Source organism: Oryza glaberrima, chromosome 1 (assembly GCF_000147395.1).
Source record: "Oryza glaberrima chromosome 1, OglaRS2, whole genome shotgun sequence".
Lineage (NCBI taxonomy): Eukaryota > Viridiplantae > Streptophyta > Magnoliopsida > Poales > Poaceae > Oryza > Oryza glaberrima.
Window position 1 is genome coordinate 22,339,527 of NC_068326.1, and position 17,730 is coordinate 22,357,256.

Consider the following 17,730-nt stretch of genomic DNA (forward strand, 5'->3'; position numbering starts at 1 on the left):
CTCTACAAGATGGTGGGCTAACTGACTTGGGTTCGAAGAATTCACCCTCCTATTTATTTGATATTAGATCCTTCTCTAATATTCATGGGTTTTTTTATGATTCGGTTAGGAATTTTTGCACAAGGCCTTCAAATTTCATAGGATGGCGGCCCTGCCTGTAAAGTGTGTACAATCCAGTCATCCAGATAGTTCGATCGTGTGTGCCTGCAACAGCAGCACGCGAGCAAAGTTAGGAGGAAGTGTGAGACATTTGTGGGATACCGCCTGCACATCATCTCACGCGTAACGTTTCTCATGCGCGACCAAGCACGACCACCGGTGCTCTCCTCGATCGATCTGGCTCGCGATAGAGGATGGTGGCTCCCATCGGATGGCCTAATCAGTCAAAGAAAAAGCCAAATTTTAAATTTTCAAGCTTAATTTTGAGATTGATTTTGAGATATTTTCAACGTAGTTTCTTTTACAACATTGGCTTTAAGTCACGAATAACACATTTATAAAAGTTTTACTTATAAATTCATTTTTATTTTCTAATAAGCCGTTTTGGCTTATTAGATTGTTCATCGATCAGGTTGTTCATATATTCCCCCGTCTCAAAAAAACATAACTGATTTTAGGTGTTTTAAATTCATAATACTATGATGTATCTCATCCATCCAAATTTTCTTATATTTTAAGATGGAGGGAGACCGTACAATCATGACGTCAAAGGTTAACTAGTTATGTACTTACGTATCACAATGATTTTAAATAACACGCACATGGGGATGGGGAGGAGGAGCATTGTCTAATTAGTACTCCATCCATTCCATAATATAAGGGATTTTGGATAGATGTGGCACATCCTATTATGGGACAAAGGTGGATGCGATACATCCTAGTACAATGAACCTGTACAGACCATAGGGAGTAGAATAGACCAGCTGCTATATTTATGGGTGTAATTTTCCAATCCAGATTCGGTACTGCAAACTCACATGTGGACCCAAAGGTCTGTTGGGTCCGTGGACCATGTAAATTTGCCTCTTATCATCCCAAATTAAAACTTCAACTTAATTTCAGAGTTGATTTCAGGTGGATTTCATCAATAATCTATTTTCAGGCATTACTTTCTAAACACAAAAAGCACAGATATAAAAGTTTTCCGCAGCTTATCAGCCTATCTCAACCAATCAGAATATGATATAATCGTATTGCCCATGTAAAAACCAAATTAGCATTCCAGAATCCACGATAACATCCACAAAACAGCTCGACTGATTGATTGTTGCATACCCAACGTATTGCACACACGAAACACACATGGTTAACAATGGCCATTATTTGTCAGGACAAGGGGAATACAATATCAATGTCCCACACGAGTTAACTATTTTACAGCGCCAAGGATCAAAAGTTGCAAAATGAGGGGTAGGGCAACCCCAAGTACATCCAACTATTGCAAAGAACATATTCATGATATCACAAAAAAAAAAGTTTTTGAGATTATACCTGTTTTATGCCAAAATTTTTGCAGTCCAAGGAGAGCGACTGAAAAAACCAACCGTGCAACAAATTCAGGGTCCGCTGCTTCAAAAGAATGTCACGCCCTGATGTAGCCAGGCAGCAAACCCCGGCAAAGCCTCATGGGAACTGGAGATGAAAGGTTATCCTTTCACCATCTACAAGATGACAACGAAAGGTACAAGCTGGAACTCAGAAAATCACCAGAGACCGAAGAGATCTCAGCTCCCAATCAATAATATATTCCAAATGAAAATCATCAAGAAGTTCCTCTTTGCAGTCTAGCACTTCGCCTCTAGATCTCTCGTCTTCTGTGTGCACTCTTGGTTAATTAAGCACTGGCTCTAAAATGTGTTCTGTTCCAGCTGTAACCAGGTACCCTGCTTATGGCGCATTACCTAATGCTTAGATTGCTCAGTTCATCCACAATATGCACAGTTCCATTCAAAGTGCATGTTTCTCCGTCTGCTGATTTCATTTGCGCATTTGCTACAATTCCATTTTCTGATGAATCCTCAAGACTATTGGCAACAGAACAATAGGCAGCACTAGCACTCTTAATGCCTTCAAAGTAGGTTGAGTATGGGAAATATTCAGCGCATCGTGCCTTCCAACCTGTAGAGATAGTAGGGTTAATCCTGATAACTGCATCACTAGAGACGTTTCAGTAACATAATCAATTGGTATGGTATGAGTTTGTGTAACGTCAGGAAAATATCACATCAAAATATGTATTGTGCTGTAGCAGTTTAACAACTAAAATGTCCATTGGTATTATCATGATACAAATAGGCATCTCTACTACTTAAATCAGAGTCATCCGTCCAGCCCCCACTTCGCGCGCAGCGCTCAATCACCGCCACAAAAAAAAAGGTGGTTGGTTAATTAAAAAAAGGGTGAATCCAGTGCTTTATGATCAACTCACCCCCCCCCCCCCCAAAAAAAAAAAAAAAAAAAGTTCACCCCCATCGATGGACCCATGCAGCCCAGCATATTACTAGTTTCAATAAAATGATGATGGCATCACACGAAATTCTGACTCTGAGCCATGCCATCAAAAGAAGTATGTAATAAGTGGTAACAGAACGTCGCACCCAGTGATATGCAATGACAGAAGTAGCAGATTAATGCCAGCGAGCACTAATACAAGGTGAAATAATTTGGGTATGTCAACATTGGAACTTACTGTTTGCCACATCCTGGTCACCAAAGATTGTCTCCAGCAATTTGTGAACATCAATACAGTCTTGAATTTTCCATTCATTCACAGGACCAAGCACACTGTTTCTGCATAAAGTCCAAGTATTGTTAAAACTATGTAAGCAGGCAGATAGAATCATAGGTGCTCTTTTGTTTGTAACATCTTTACCCTGATGCTGTGCTGTTTACTGAATCTTCAATTAATTTGATTGCCTCAAGCTTCTTATCTGGTTCCAAGAGGTACATCATTTCAGCTGCTGCTGCTCTGTGCGTCAAAGAAGCTAGCAAAACACATAATTGTTGATAAAGTAAGACCTCTGTGCTTGTATTTGCTTTACTTCAACAAAGCATAAAAATAATAATAAAGGTATACCACTGTGCTTTTCAAGGAAACTTCTATTTACTTCAACAAGAGACTTCCCATGCAACTGCCTGCAATAACTTGCAAGTCAAATAAACCGAAAGAAGTGCATATTGGCAATGCAAAAACCAGCTTAACCTTAAATCTGGACGCTCAGCTTCCAAAACATTCCAAATTAGCTTTTCAGAATCTGTCCCTGGAGAGGGAAGATTGTTTATCTTGTGGAAAAACCTTATCTACAAAATCCAACATCAAGCAGTAATAAATTATAAACAACCAAGTTGAATGGATATAATTGAAATCGTTTTTAAAATATTAAAAAAGCAAGGAAAACTGAATAAATGTATGCACTCCATGCCAAATTCTTCTATTCCGATTTGACTAACTGTCAAATAGTATACCCTAAGCACCCTAAGAATGACAAACTAGGAGCACACAAAGGTTGTCAAGGTAGGATGTTGACATTCAACTCCCAAACAAAATACTTTTGAGCTTTGAATCAAAGATATGTGACCCTGATCTTATATGAAACTAAGAACTTATGAATTTCTCAACTTTGCAATGTTGTATTAGTTCCTAACTGGGTGTTACTAGCACATAATGGACAGTGAATTTTGCTTGTCAACTTCCACCTGAACCAACATAAACATGAGCAGAAGGTATGCTAATTGAAATGCGCCCAAGGTCTACAGTCAATGACAGTACATATAGCAACATGAATAAGAAATGCGCATTCCACATTTCCAGTAAAGAAAATATCTTGCCAAGCAAATGTAAAATTGGATCATATTTTTCTGTGGACCAAAGATGTCACTCAAGGCATTGATCTCAGGCCCATAAATAGACTTGCAAAGGAAAAATCACTCTGAAATCTAACTAGTAGGTACAGTACATAATTTACAGGTCGAACAAATTTTATCACGACTGACAGAATATACAAATGAATAGCTTAAGTGAAAACCATATTTTTTATACTCACCAAACAACGATGACTGTCAGGGCTATTTTCATCCAACTTAATGAGCTGCTTGACTGCCTGGAATCAAAGAAAGATAAAAACATAAATATATGACAAAGAAATGTCCATTTAAGATAATATAGCTATTCATTGTTCATTAATACTGCCTTACTTGTGCCAAATACTGTTAAAATAATTAAAGCTTCGACCAACTATGTAGGTTGCTACATGAAAGTCTTAAGTTGGCACAGTTGAACAATAGATGTATCACTCTTTGTATCAATAATTTTTTTTTTGAAAAGTATTACAATGTTATCGTAAGGGTTGAATGCGAAAAGGTGTGTATTAAAGATACTCTATGGCTGAAACAACAGTTAATTGCAAAAGAAAAGTAGTGTGTTAAAGCATTTGCAGCACAGAACTCACTGTGTTCCATTTTTCAAGCATCCTGCCCAAATTAATGTCCAGTGGTTTCAAATCAATGCCATATACATTTCATTTTACCATGACAGACAAAGTAAATATGATGTAATTTTTGCTTCAAAAATCAAATCATTTCTTGCATAGTTTATTAATATACACGCTGCTATAGTTAAGGCGTATTTAGTTGAAATAGCATTGCCAGGATGAACAATAAGTTCATTAGGCAATTCTGATATTTCATAAGCATAAAATGTAAATATACTTCAACTATTAGTTGTGGGAGTCCAGATATTCCACAGAGGAGAATTCACATCTCAGTATATATTTTTTGTCAAGGACACAGTTTTATGAGCATCAAAGATTTAGCTAAGCAAAGAGGCTTCCATAGTTACAATCAGAAAAGCGTATGCTAACTGGATAAGCTTGCCATCAGCAAGGAGAAGGGCAAAACCGCAAAACCGAAGCTCCAGATATTCCGAAATAATTAGATATTTTGTAATGGCCACATTTACGCAATAGGAAAGAAACTAAATACCTGAAAAGCAAGTAAAATCTTTTGTTTTCTCATGTTGAGTTCAAATGAAAGTGTATGAGTTTCCAACGAGTCTGATGAGTTATTCTGCAGAAGCTTCAAATACTTTGTTCCTTCAGCAAGTGGGTTTTCAATCTGCAAAAGAGGTACATAAATTACGAAAATAAGAATAGCAGATCCATCTTCAAGACTCTAGCTTGCATTATGCAGGCATGGATTAAACGAAGAACAAAAAAAGCACAGTGATAAAGTGACTAAGCAAAAGCATGAGTGATGAATACCTGCACTAACTTTTCACCATGTGGATCCAAATCAACTGGTCTTGCGTTTTGTTTCTTCCCAGATTTTGAAGTGTGAGATGAAGTTGTCTCATCCTCCTGTTTCTCTTCAGCCTCCTGCAAAAATTTGTGGGAAGAATCAAAATATGTAACAGCTATTGACTCAATACTGAGCTTTCAAGGTTTACCCTTTTGGCACGAGCTTCTGCCTTTTTCTGTTTTTGTCTCAGTTTCTTCCTCTGAGCAGGTGGCAATTTCGACATTTCATCATTCTCCTCAGTGGATGATTTTGATGGTGAATCATGCAATTTCATATACCACCTACAATATATGCAGCTCAGTTTTATCAGACTGCCAAATGAAGTACATAAAACTACTAAAAGGAAAAAAGTTCAGTGGCATCTCCTACCTGATAGCTCCTGCTGCAGCCTTGTGGAAATATTCATGAGCATGCAAGCGATCTTGAAACTTCAGCATAGAAACATATGCCCTTAGTGTCATTTTCCGTAAGCAATACGAATGGAAGTCAAATTGATCTTCAGTCATGTCAGCATAATGCTTCTCAACAGCCAAGAAATTTTTGAGAGCCCTGCCGAGATCACCTTGACGATAGTAACTCTCACCAGAAGCAAGCTCATACCTTCAAGGATATAAAGATCAAGAAATAAGATCAGACAGGGGAGGATAGAGAGGAGGGGGGATACTAGGATGAGAGCAAATACCACATGCACTGCATGTCATGGAGATTATTGTGCTGATCGCCGTCCTTAGTAAACAAAACAGCTGTCTTTTCAGCTAGACCAACCTTCACAAATTACAAAATAAGCAGTTGAAATATATACTATAACCAAATAACAGAGGACAGCTTGGAGCACACTGCAGTAGAAAAGGGTTTCTTTTTTTTTCAGAAAGGCTAGTGAGACTGTAACAGAAGAAAGTTCTGATACGCATATAATCAATTATTATTGTACCTGGTCAGCTTGGAGCATCTGCATAACACACTCGCTGTTTAAATAACGATCAGCGAGATCCATTGACCTAGCTTCATCCGCCAATGCTGCAGCCGCTGAGAAATTGCCAGCATGCTGCAATATCTTCCCCTAAAGTAACAGCATGCACAATAGCAATTGAATTAAGATAAAATTGTATGGATAATAGTATAGCATAAATTAACATAATGTGAAATGAAATAAAACAACAATTAATAAACCATCCTGAAGCTAGTAAGTACATTTAGATAAGGTAAAACAAAAGTATATGGATGGAAATGAAGAGGAAAGAGATGCTATGAGTAACATCATGGTAATGAAACCATAGAATTGAAATTAAGATTATTATGGCTTCATGCAACCGCAAAGAAAATACAAAGACAACAATATGTTAGACAAACTGCCAATACAAACATATATAAGGGGAAACTCAGGTAGTGTGATGCAGGAGGGTGTGAAGAAGGAATAGGGAGAAACCTTTATTGAGTATAAATCAATTACAGTTGGCGTGTGTGAAATAGCCTCATCAATTTTATCTAGAGCAATATCATACTGGCCTCTTCTGTCATAGTGCTGCATCATTCAACATGTGAAAAAAATTGACCATGTGAATTCAAAAGATAAAAAATAAAAGCAATTAAGGAATTCTAAAATTTTAGCTTGCAAGGAAACACGAAGTGCTCAATGCTAACCTGAGAGATCAAAAACAGAGTCCACAGGAGTGTGGATGGAGGTTCCGTATGCGAACTGCATGAAGAAACAATTCGATCAACTCCATACCAACATTTGCAGATTGAAAGGAGTACAGTAAGTTTCATGCAAAATTACTAGGCTAATTACAAGATAAAGAAACAGCTAATACTAATAACTCTATTACTAAAAACATAGCTATGACTAATCAAATCATTATTTTACAGTTTGGCATGTTTACACATGACACCTTTGGATAGGAAATCGCTTACACAGGAATTTCAACAATAATCTTTTCATACATTAGAAATACTCTGCTAATAAATCCATATTATTATCTTCAAGAATATTATGGCTAAAAGTATTTCACACACGTTGAATTGGAAAGTTACAAAAACAGACAGGGTAGTAGAAGTGCAATGCATTCTAAACTTCTTCAAAATAAAAATTTACATTTATTGTCAAAACAGTCAGGGAATCTGGTTCAACACACAGTTTTTGCCCAAAAAGATGCCAGAATTAATCAAAATTACAGTTTGAACAAGCAAAAACAACAGTAAGGATGGATGGTGCATATGGAATGACGGCCAGGCATACCTTCCTGGGAAGCATCCTGAAGTCCTAATTGAACGTTCTAGCTTAAGAAACAATTCCTCCAATATGTTTGCCTGTCAACAGGATTCATAACTGTCACACTACGAACAGAGAAAAATAAGCACAAAAAATGATTTTGAGTAGCATAACTGCTATTACCTTGCCAGGTTGCTCGTACAATGGGCTAAGATCAGAAAATAGTGATGGTACTCCCTAAAAATATGAGACATGTTAATCAATTGCAACAAAGAGAAACAGTATGCTGCCTGGCAAATTGTAAAAGGATATAAGGCTGTACAGTAAAGAGAAACAAATGATTACCATAAACGAGACACCTTTTAGAAACTAAAAGTATTTCCTAAAAGTTGCTAAATTTACCTTGGTTAATAGGGGTCTGACATAATTATCTGCTGCCTCCTGAAATTTCTCTCCTTCCAGGAAATCAAGGGGTATGCGCTGTTGCAATTAGAGACAATTTTAGATTCACAGCTTCTACAGTGCATGCCCCACTTACCATATATATGGATAGACAACTTGGAATTCAGCAAATTAGTGTTGCAATATAAAACAAATAAATACTACCAATATCAAGATACTGACGTGTGTCCGGAGAGCTCAACAATTTAACATCAAGGAACAAAGAAAAAATAAAAACAATTTGAGGTGGTTTACCTTAACAGCAGATGACCAACCATATTCTTCTTTAAGTGAGCTATACAATTCGCATAATCGGTCAACATCATCAGTGGAATACTGACCATTCTCTGAGTATAGACCAAGGCACTTTTGAACAGCTATGAAATACCTGATTAAAACCAGTGAAAATAAATTAATCCCTAGAGTATTAACAAGAAGGGGTACAATGTAAGTCAGAAGAGTGCTATAGACGCAAGTATCTATAATATTTCCCCTGAATACAAGGGAATTCCAAAATTGAGTTGATATTAAGTCATAGAGGAAGATTGTAGCACCAAAGATGCATCAAACTTATCCTAACACTTAGCCTTACAGCGTCACTCCACCTAAAGGATGAGCCCAGTTGGCATGGATGGTTCCGCAAGTTTTATATGCAACTATCTAGTGGGACTAAGCCAACCAATAAGAGCAGGCACATGGATGCCTATTGTTGTGACCTTGAGTTTGCGAAACCATATAAGCACCTGTAAGGTACTTGCACTGAAAGTTTGGACTCTTAGATGGATGCTTTGCTGACATGGTATACTAAGCACCTCCCTTCTTTGCCACTTCTTCCATTGTACAAGTCTTAGCAGACAGAAAATTGGTTCATATCGGGCCACATTTCTCATACCATGTTGCATACCAGGTAAATTCTGCAAAACCAGAGGCTCTCATCCTCACTTATCTTAAAAGGGCAAGCCAAGTTGGTAAGCATGATTTTCCCATTGTTTATATGGGACTATTGGGTTTAAACCCACCACCCACCACGTACCAACTAGAACTAAGAACCCTCCCACAGGCTAAATTTGCACCATCATGTTACAGAAATATAAATGGTATAGCTCCCCTGTCCTCCTATGAAGAGCATGTGATATACATATATCAAGCAAAGAGAGCACAAACACAAGAAATAACTTAAATCAATTCCATGCAAAGTTTTGCAACATGAACATTAAATACGTTAAGGACTGAAGGGTCAGAATCAGTCATGATAACATATGATTTCTGCCTCATGTATAGTTCATGTGGTTGCAGACCAGATTGTTGTCACGATTAACTACCAAATGCAAGTACTGATAAAATTGGTTGAATTAGCCAAATTGACCAACACTTATTTATAAAATAGAGCTAGATTATCATATAACTCATAAACTGGGAGAGAGTATTTTACAGAAGATCCTAAAGCATGCATAATTACAAAATTAAAGATTTAAAAATAACAATAATCTAAAAATAAGGTATTAATTGGAATAAAAATGGAATGTAAACAGCATATTAGAATAAGTCCATGTTGAAATTCAAAACCCATACACACTATTTTCAGAGTTTACCAGAAGACGCTAAGAAATTTAAGTGAGGAAAAAAAAAAGCAGCACAGGTGCCTCACTTGTAGTTATCAGGATTCATGAAAAGCAGGGACCTATATGTTTTCTCAGCCTCCTCAAAGCGGCCAAGTTTCAACAAAATGCAGGCCATTTGTTCTTTGAACGATAGCTTGTCAACCTAGAAGAAAAAAATAATTATGTGCCCCCATCTTTCTGAGTAATATTTTTCCTCTTTACATGATTGAGAAAGATAAGACTTACAATTTTGCTCTCCTTCTTCTGCATCTCCTCAAGAGCTCTGTCCAGCATCCCACATTCCTCGAACAATGAAATCTGTGGAACAGCAATAACATTACATAACAAGTAAAGATGAAGTGAGTATTAAAATAACGCAAATTCTTTCCACTTTCTAGTTTCCAGAGCATGAAAAGAACTTAATACATAAATAAAAGTGATGGCATAAAATCAGAACATAAGTAAAGAATCAATTTCATTCAGAAAGTTAGATTGTTTGAAGAAGAGATGGCCGGCAGCAAGTTTTCAACTAATATGAACCAGAGAGTGAATATAAATCATCATTCGAACACTTCGTATTTACAGACAGCATTCTGCAAAACCAGCATCAAAATACAAAATACAACGCTACACAAATTACAGTATGACCAACGCATATAATCCAGACAGATATCATATATGTCCTGATAATTCGTTGTTCATGAAAGTGTGAATGTGTATAAGTACAGCATTGCTACCGCAATCATATCCCAGAAATACAAGAGAATTTTGACAGGCACCTTATACAGAAGCATTTCACTGTGTTCATATCGCTCATTCTCTGGGGGATAATCATCTTCCAGTGTCCCCTCATATGCCTCCAATACTTCTATTGCCTTGGAAGAACTACAAATATGTGATGGAAACAAAATGACAAATACATTAAATGGAATTGTTTTTATACTATAAATGACTATTTTAATCCCACAAGTGCGGTACCAAGCAGGTAATGAATAAACAGACAAGTTAACCCTGCATGTAATACATAAGAAATAAAATACAAATAGAAACTAACACCGATATGCCAAAGGCATACGACAGTTGTGCAAAGAAGTTCCACCATAATATTGCAAAGTCAGTTTAATAGCCAGTGCAACACTGAAATCATAGATCAGCCCATATTTGACACTAAGTAGTCAGTAGTCAGTACTGCAACACCGTTGTTCACTGTGGACATGTTGTGTCTCATGACAGGCCTCAGATTTGATAAGATAGTCTGAGCAAGTCAAGTACTCAAAAAATATATTTTAATGACAATATCTAACAGAAAATAAGTTAGCATACTTGGAACTTAAATGGTGAGCTACAGCAAAACCAATCCAGTTCATGCGGTGATTTGGCTTCAGTGTTAAAAGTTGTTGCCTAGTCTCAACAAAGCCAGACAAGTCCCTCATTTGTGCCTGTGGAATAAAGATAGAATCATTTATTAGAATAAACAAAACACTTTCTGCTTGTAGCACACTGGAAAATGATGCTAGTAACAAAAAAGAACAATAATTGGTTATGTTCCTCGATGTTCAATCTTCTGATAGTAAAACTCTTGCAATATCAAATGTTTAAAATCCAAATAGGTGCTTGAAATTCAGCCAAGTGCAACTACTTGAAATCCAAATAAGGGCAAACACTTATGGACCAAAGCATGAATAAAAAAATACAGGAAAAATTACGTGAGCAATAGGTAAGATTAAACACAGCAACGTATTAGGTTGGACAAGTCTGTGTGGAGGTCAATGTTTTAAAAATAAAAACTAGCTTAAAGATAGGACAGGGGAAAATAATATTCATGTCCCACCAACCTGGAGAAGTGACAGGTCACGTAGAATTTCTATGTTATCTGGATCAATCCTCAGAGCATTTCTGTAACATTTTATGGCTTCTCTGTATTCTCTGTCTGATCGATAAAGCAAGCCATAGACATGCCAGCACACATGACTCTTCAGATCATTCTGCATATATCAAGTAAAATCAGTTCCATTTCTCGTACAATTGTAAGATTTAGACAAAAAAATACTCAAAACCGTATCACTCATACATACCTTCAATCCACGGCGAACAAGTTCATATGCTTCAGATTTCCGATCCATGCAATTTAGCGTCAAACCTTTCATTGATAAGGTTTCTACAGGGGAATAAGACACAATGTGTGAATGTGACTAACATATATATTGCAGGAAGTAAAGTAACACGAAAGGAACTTAAATATATCTTTCTGCATACCGCCATGCTCAGGGAACTTCTTTAAAATGGAATCTGCTGCCTTCAGGCCCTTCTTATATTGCTTTGTCTCATAGGATTTCTGTATGTGCAAACATGAAAACATCATGAATGCAGCACGTGAAATGATAACCAATTTAACAGAATGACACAAATACACACTGTTATTAAACAGAGCATATGATGAACCAATCTTTCACGAGCATCAAATGTAAGTGCAGGACATCACGAGAGTTGAGACTAATGTGAATGTTCAAGACTGCATATTGATAAATGCAAACAATCATCCAAAAACAATCTCAAATCTGCAAAGTGATGAAGGATAGTTCCAGGCTCCTATAAAATGTCAGAGACCATACATGCATCTTAGTCATACTATCACAAAAGCTCCAACCACATACACTAGAACAAACTGCATTCAGTCTGTGTATTACCATACTATACTAGTGGCCAATATTGAGATTTTAAGTCCCAATAGCCACATCAAGTCAATCTCCACATCCCAGCCCAGCAATATAATGCAGAGTCAATAGTGCACTCCATAGCATGGTAGATGATACTTAACAAAAGGACCTGACATCGCATTAGATGCAACATGAAACAGAAATCCCTCAGCTACAATTACTCCGATAGAACTCCAAATCCCAATCATCGGGTTTTAGCACCAGCAACTTCACCAGACTCGAGCAAGCACAGCGAAGCTAAGCTAACGGCCCAACTCAAGCACTTTCCACACCACGGGTAAAAAAAACCACTGCTCCCGTGGCTCCAGGCTTACCACCAAAATACCAATCTCACACCATCGCCGAACCAAAGCAAAGCTTCACAGTCGTGACAGCACAAAACCACACCGATCCTGGGGGAGTCACCAGGCAGTGGAACCCCCCACCGCAGGGCGGCGCACCTCCCAATCGCCAGCCCGCCCATGTCCAGAAAGCCGAATCGGGCGGAGCGCCGCAACGGGGGAGGGGAACGGATCGATTCGAGACGAGAGGAGAGGAGAGGCGCGAGGGGAGGAAGAGGAGGAGGAGGAGGAGCGGCGGCGGGGGATGCTTACGACGATGACTTTGAAGAGGTTGGCCTCCTTGGCCGGGAGCGAGGAGCCCATGGCGGCCGCGGCGGCGCGGGGCGGCGACGGGAACCCTAGGGGGAGGAGGAGGAGGATGGGAAGGGTTTTTGGAGGCGCGAGGCGGAGCGGAGGGTGGACTGTCTGTCTAGCGGTGGTGGGCGTGCGTGGTGTTGTGTAATGGTTGGGCGAGCGGAGCAGGCGCCTGTGCGTGGCCGCTTCCGTCGCAAGGAACCCTACCCGCCCGGCCCCTTCTGTCGCTAGGAACACAGAATCGCAGATGGATTTTCTCTTTTCCTCGGTTGGTTAACATGCCTTTAATAAGAAATTAATAATGCCTCCAATTTTACTCCTCCCTCCAGTTTCTAATTTGTTATATATGTACTAACGAGTAAATAAACTACTCCCTCCGTCTCATTTTAAGCCCATCCATAAGTTTACGTATGCAATATTGATGTCCATCTTATTTAAAAAAATAGATTAGTATTTCTGTTGTTATTATATAATAAAACATAAATATTACCTTATGTGTGATTTATGTTTTTAATTTTTTTTTAATAAAACATAAATATTACCTTATGTGTGATTTATGTTTTTAATTTTTTTTTAATAAAACATAAATATTACCTTATGTGTGATTTATATTATTTTTAAATGGATGATCAAAGTTGGACATAAAAACTTATGGTTGCGCTTAAAATGAAACGAAGGGAGTAACTAAGAATATAAGATATTTTAGTTTTATTATAATTTGAAGTTTTTAAGTTCAATTGAAGTTATAGAAAAATATAGTAATATTTAAACACAAAAGATATAATATAAAAATATTTAATGGTGGATTTAATGAAATTAATATGATATTGTAGATGTTGTTATGTTTTTTAAGTTCATTATTCCCTCCGTCCCAAAACAGCTCAACCTATGATGGGGCTTGTCGAGTTATTTTGGGATGAAGAAAGTAGGAGTATAACTTTAAGGGATAATTGTGTTCATGCCCCCACTATCAATTTCAATTACTATTTTGCTCTCACATTTTAATGTTTTGCAGTTTTGCCCCTATTTTGTTAATGAAGCAAAGTTTTGTCCTAGATTTGGACGGTTGGTTTATATGTACGAACTGCCATAGTTTGCTATTTTGCTCTCACATTTTAATGTTTTGCAGTTTTGCCACCATTTTGTTAATGAAGCAAAGTTTTGTCCTAGATTTGGACGGTTGGTTCATATGTACAAACTGCCATAGTTTGATGGAGCTTAAGATTCTGAAGAGCGGTTGGGTGGTAGCTAGCTTACGAGAATCTCCATCTTCTTCTCGCTTTTAATTTATTTTTCATGTTCTGTAACAACATTATCTTAGAATATGAATAAAAATATAAATGGATTGTGGAAGAAGCTGCAATTATCATAAGCTACCTCAAACACACTAATCTCTAGGGGTTTCGTATGATACAATTAAGTCACGGCGGTACATGCCCATTAACTAGCCCTTTATAACATTCACATATATGAAGGGCATAGGAGGACTGGAGGAACATCATTGTTCACCAACAAGTGCTAAACTATACGTTTTTTAAAAGAAAAGGCAAAGGGGGCATGCTTGCTGGTTCAGGGCTCACAGGCTACAACACTAAGGTGCTAAGTAAGAGCTAGGCAAGAGCTAGCCTAGCTAAGCAAGAGCTATCTATAGATTCAATTGTACCTTAAGAATGTGTTTGGTTGCCTATACGGAGCCTAGCTTGTACCCGCGTGTGGAGAAGAGCAATGTGTTGGTAGCCTGCATGTCTCTTCAACAATCTAGGCTTAGTCATGCAATTTGCATCACCACAAAGCAGGCTAACAGAAACACAAGAATTGAGCTTTGTTTGCGAACCATGCCCGCTCAATGCAGACGAGCGCGCATCCGCGGTAGCAGCTCTGCACCCGTCTGTGTAGCCTCTAAGCGAGGGTTCACCGCTCCCCACCCATTCACTCCTCATTTTGTGCTCCCTCCTTGTTGGAGCCTCTCTCCTTCTTTCACATCTTCTCCTCTAGTGATACCGCTTCTCCTCCTCCTCCTCAAGCTAGGTCGGCTAGATACGCCGACCGAAGCTCGTCGCTACCAGATCCGATAGTAGGAGCATCGGGGGAGCCAGGGGAACCACACAATAGGATGGTTTATCGGTGACCAGCTTCTCTCTGACTCGTCACGATTTTCCATTTTTCCTGACACAGCGACTGCAGTGGCTCAGCTCCCAGCTAGAGATTACGACGACAATGAGGAAGGCGCTCGCTTGAAGCAGCAAGGGGACCAAATGAGGGCTCGCTTGGGATGGCCACAAGCGATGGGCTTACCGCTCGGTGGACGACCAGATCCAGAAAATTTTTATTTCTGTTATCCCTTTTTCTTGGCTGATTCCTGGTAACATAAATATGTAAACAATTTTTTTTATGCGGTGAGTTTTCCTATAAACAATACACCTTTTTTCTCTTGCCTAGTTCCCTTCATGGTACATAAGCACATACTTCCTTCATTTCAAAATGTACGATGCTAATATAGGCAGCATAAATGATAGAGATGATGATATTTCCAGATATAATAAGTGCAATGTAGTGACCATATATCACCTCTCTTTTGCTCTGGATCATTCAAGAAAAATAGTTAGCTCAGTTCAATAGCAAAACACTGCATAATGGTTTGAGAAAAAATAAAAGGGGATATGGATTTGGCGCACAAAAGTAATCCTGTATGTTTTTTTCCATAAGAAGTAGCAACAACAAGGCAGATAGAAAGTAGAGGACAAAAGATATACCCGAAAATGATAGCAGTTACAAAAGCTGATAGAAAAGCTTACTGTCAATTGATTTAAATAGAGCGAGAGAGACCTGGTTAATATGTCTGTTGGATTGTGGACAACATAGATTGTTTCTGTACATTTCAATCTTCATCAGCACTTAACATCATAAATGAGGTTATGTTCGATTGCTAAACTAGACCTATATCCTTTAACCCATGCTGTCATCAATACATGTTACAAGAATAGACCATTTACTATAAGCATCTAATGACACTATCAAACAAAAAAATTTTCAGAAAAGGACATATAGCTAGATAGGAGGCACAAACCAGAACTAAGTCCCCATCACACAAGAAGGCCAAAATAAAAATGACAAGCACGATTATCTGGTATGAGCAGAGGATGGCAATGCTACTACTAGATGATATTACTTGAGGATCATAGTACTATTATTTGAAGGGAGAGCTGACCATTTCAGGTGGCAAGATGACAATAAGTTAGTTCAGAATTCAGAATAATTAAAGTATAATTGGTTGTTAACACTTAAAATGTACACAGTCAATGACATAAAATAAATCCTAAAACATGTTACTACGTACTCCTTCCGTTTCAAAATATTTGACACCGTTGATTTGTTAGTACGTGTTTAACCATTCGTCTTATTCAAAAAATTTAAGTAATTATTTATTATTTTTATATCATTTGATTCATTGTTGAATATACTTTTATGTACACATATAGTTTTACATATTTTACAAATTTTTTTAAATAAGACAAACGGTCAAACATCTGCTAAAAAGTCAATTGTGTCAAACATTTTGAAACGGAGGGAGTATTTAGTAAAAACATCTGCACAGCAGTAAAATGGAGTCCAACGATAGCAGCATATTTGGCAGATAATATCAGACATTATAGCAATGATGACATCACGTACTAATTAGTGGCTTCACAATATCACGCAAGTTGAAATTCAAAGGTTTCAAATGATATCTAGAAGAATGTCGTGGGGAAATATTTTAGCGTTCTGTTCCGGGTCGCGACAAAGAACAAATCCTACAGACTGCCAATTCATTACACTCAGCATTCCAATGCATATTGAAGAGTTGAAGTCTTTTACAACAGTGCATATGGCAGAGACAATCACAACTCACAACCACGACACAAGACATACCAGTAGGGGTGAAAACGGTACGGAAACGGACGGAAACCACCTTTATCGTTTTCGTTTTCATATTTTTTTCGAAATCAGAAACTCCAGATACGAAAACGGAATCGAATATTATCGAAACCGAAAACAGAGCAAAAATGAACCATCACGGATACGGTAACGAAAATTTATCGGAATAAAAAACCCTTCAAACTGATAAATCCAATTCTCAAGTCTCATCAGTCAACAATTCATCATAAACACAATCATATAAGACTAATTTTTAAGTCTCAACCGTACATCACAAAACACAATCTATGGAATAGATTATCTATGTTTAAGAGAGTAATGTTGTTGATAAATCTTAATGCAGGAAAAAAAATATTCTTATGTAACTCTAGATTTGCATAACAACTATTTTTTAAAAAATAATAGCCAAACACCATGGTATTCACTCTTCAGTGCTTAAAAAAAGAATCCAGGGTATTTCAGTCACAAAATTTCCGGAAATTCCAAGAAAATTTCCGGAAAGTTTCCGACCGATTCCGAGTTCCGACGGAAACTGCCCTTATCATTTCCATTTCTGTTTCCGAGAAAATATTTCCGAATTCGTTTCCGTTTCCGAAAAATTCCGACCGACAGATTCCGTTTTTGAAAATAGGTCCGGAATCTGGTAAGTTTCCGTACCGTTTTCACCCCTACGTACCAGCACTATGCATTTGAAATAGTGAGCAAGCTGCAGACCTCAATAAGGCATGCCAACTGCAGTGCTACATGAGCCTTCATCATTCTGTTCCAAACTGAATGGACTTTTCCTATAATATTTGTTTTCTGATTTTTCATCAATGTCTTTTGCACTGTGCATTGGTTGCCGTTTCAATCTGTACCATGTTCCTTCATTGCAGATATGAAAGCCATTAAGGTTACATTCACATCTGAACATTTGT

General features: G+C 37.8%; 1 protein-coding gene across 2 annotated transcripts; it reads right to left on the minus strand.

Moving 5' to 3' along the window:
- Positions 1-1,236: 1,236 nt before the first annotated feature.
- Positions 1,237-13,022, minus strand: LOC127775582 (N-terminal acetyltransferase A complex auxiliary subunit NAA15). Of its 2 annotated transcripts, none has more exons than XM_052301852.1 (26): positions 12,857-13,022; positions 11,803-11,881; positions 11,622-11,704; positions 11,382-11,531; positions 10,870-10,985; positions 10,326-10,431; positions 9,793-9,864; positions 9,594-9,709; positions 8,201-8,333; positions 7,907-7,984; positions 7,688-7,741; positions 7,532-7,602; positions 6,937-6,991; positions 6,722-6,817; positions 6,227-6,355; positions 5,978-6,060; positions 5,665-5,895; positions 5,444-5,576; positions 5,259-5,372; positions 4,981-5,112; positions 4,044-4,100; positions 3,203-3,300; positions 3,077-3,135; positions 2,873-2,984; positions 2,690-2,784; positions 1,237-2,118 (listed from the first exon to the last, which is right to left on the minus strand). In XM_052301852.1, exons 1-26 carry the CDS (start codon positions 12,905-12,907, stop codon positions 1,898-1,900), a joined length of 2,724 nt encoding a protein of 907 aa, XP_052157812.1. In that variant the 5' UTR covers positions 12,908-13,022; the 3' UTR covers positions 1,237-1,897. The 2 variants fall into 2 exon arrangements, with proteins under 2 accessions (XP_052157812.1, XP_052157804.1); XM_052301844.1 differs by having other exon boundaries at positions 2,690-2,790.
- Positions 13,023-17,730: the final 4,708 nt, after the last annotated feature.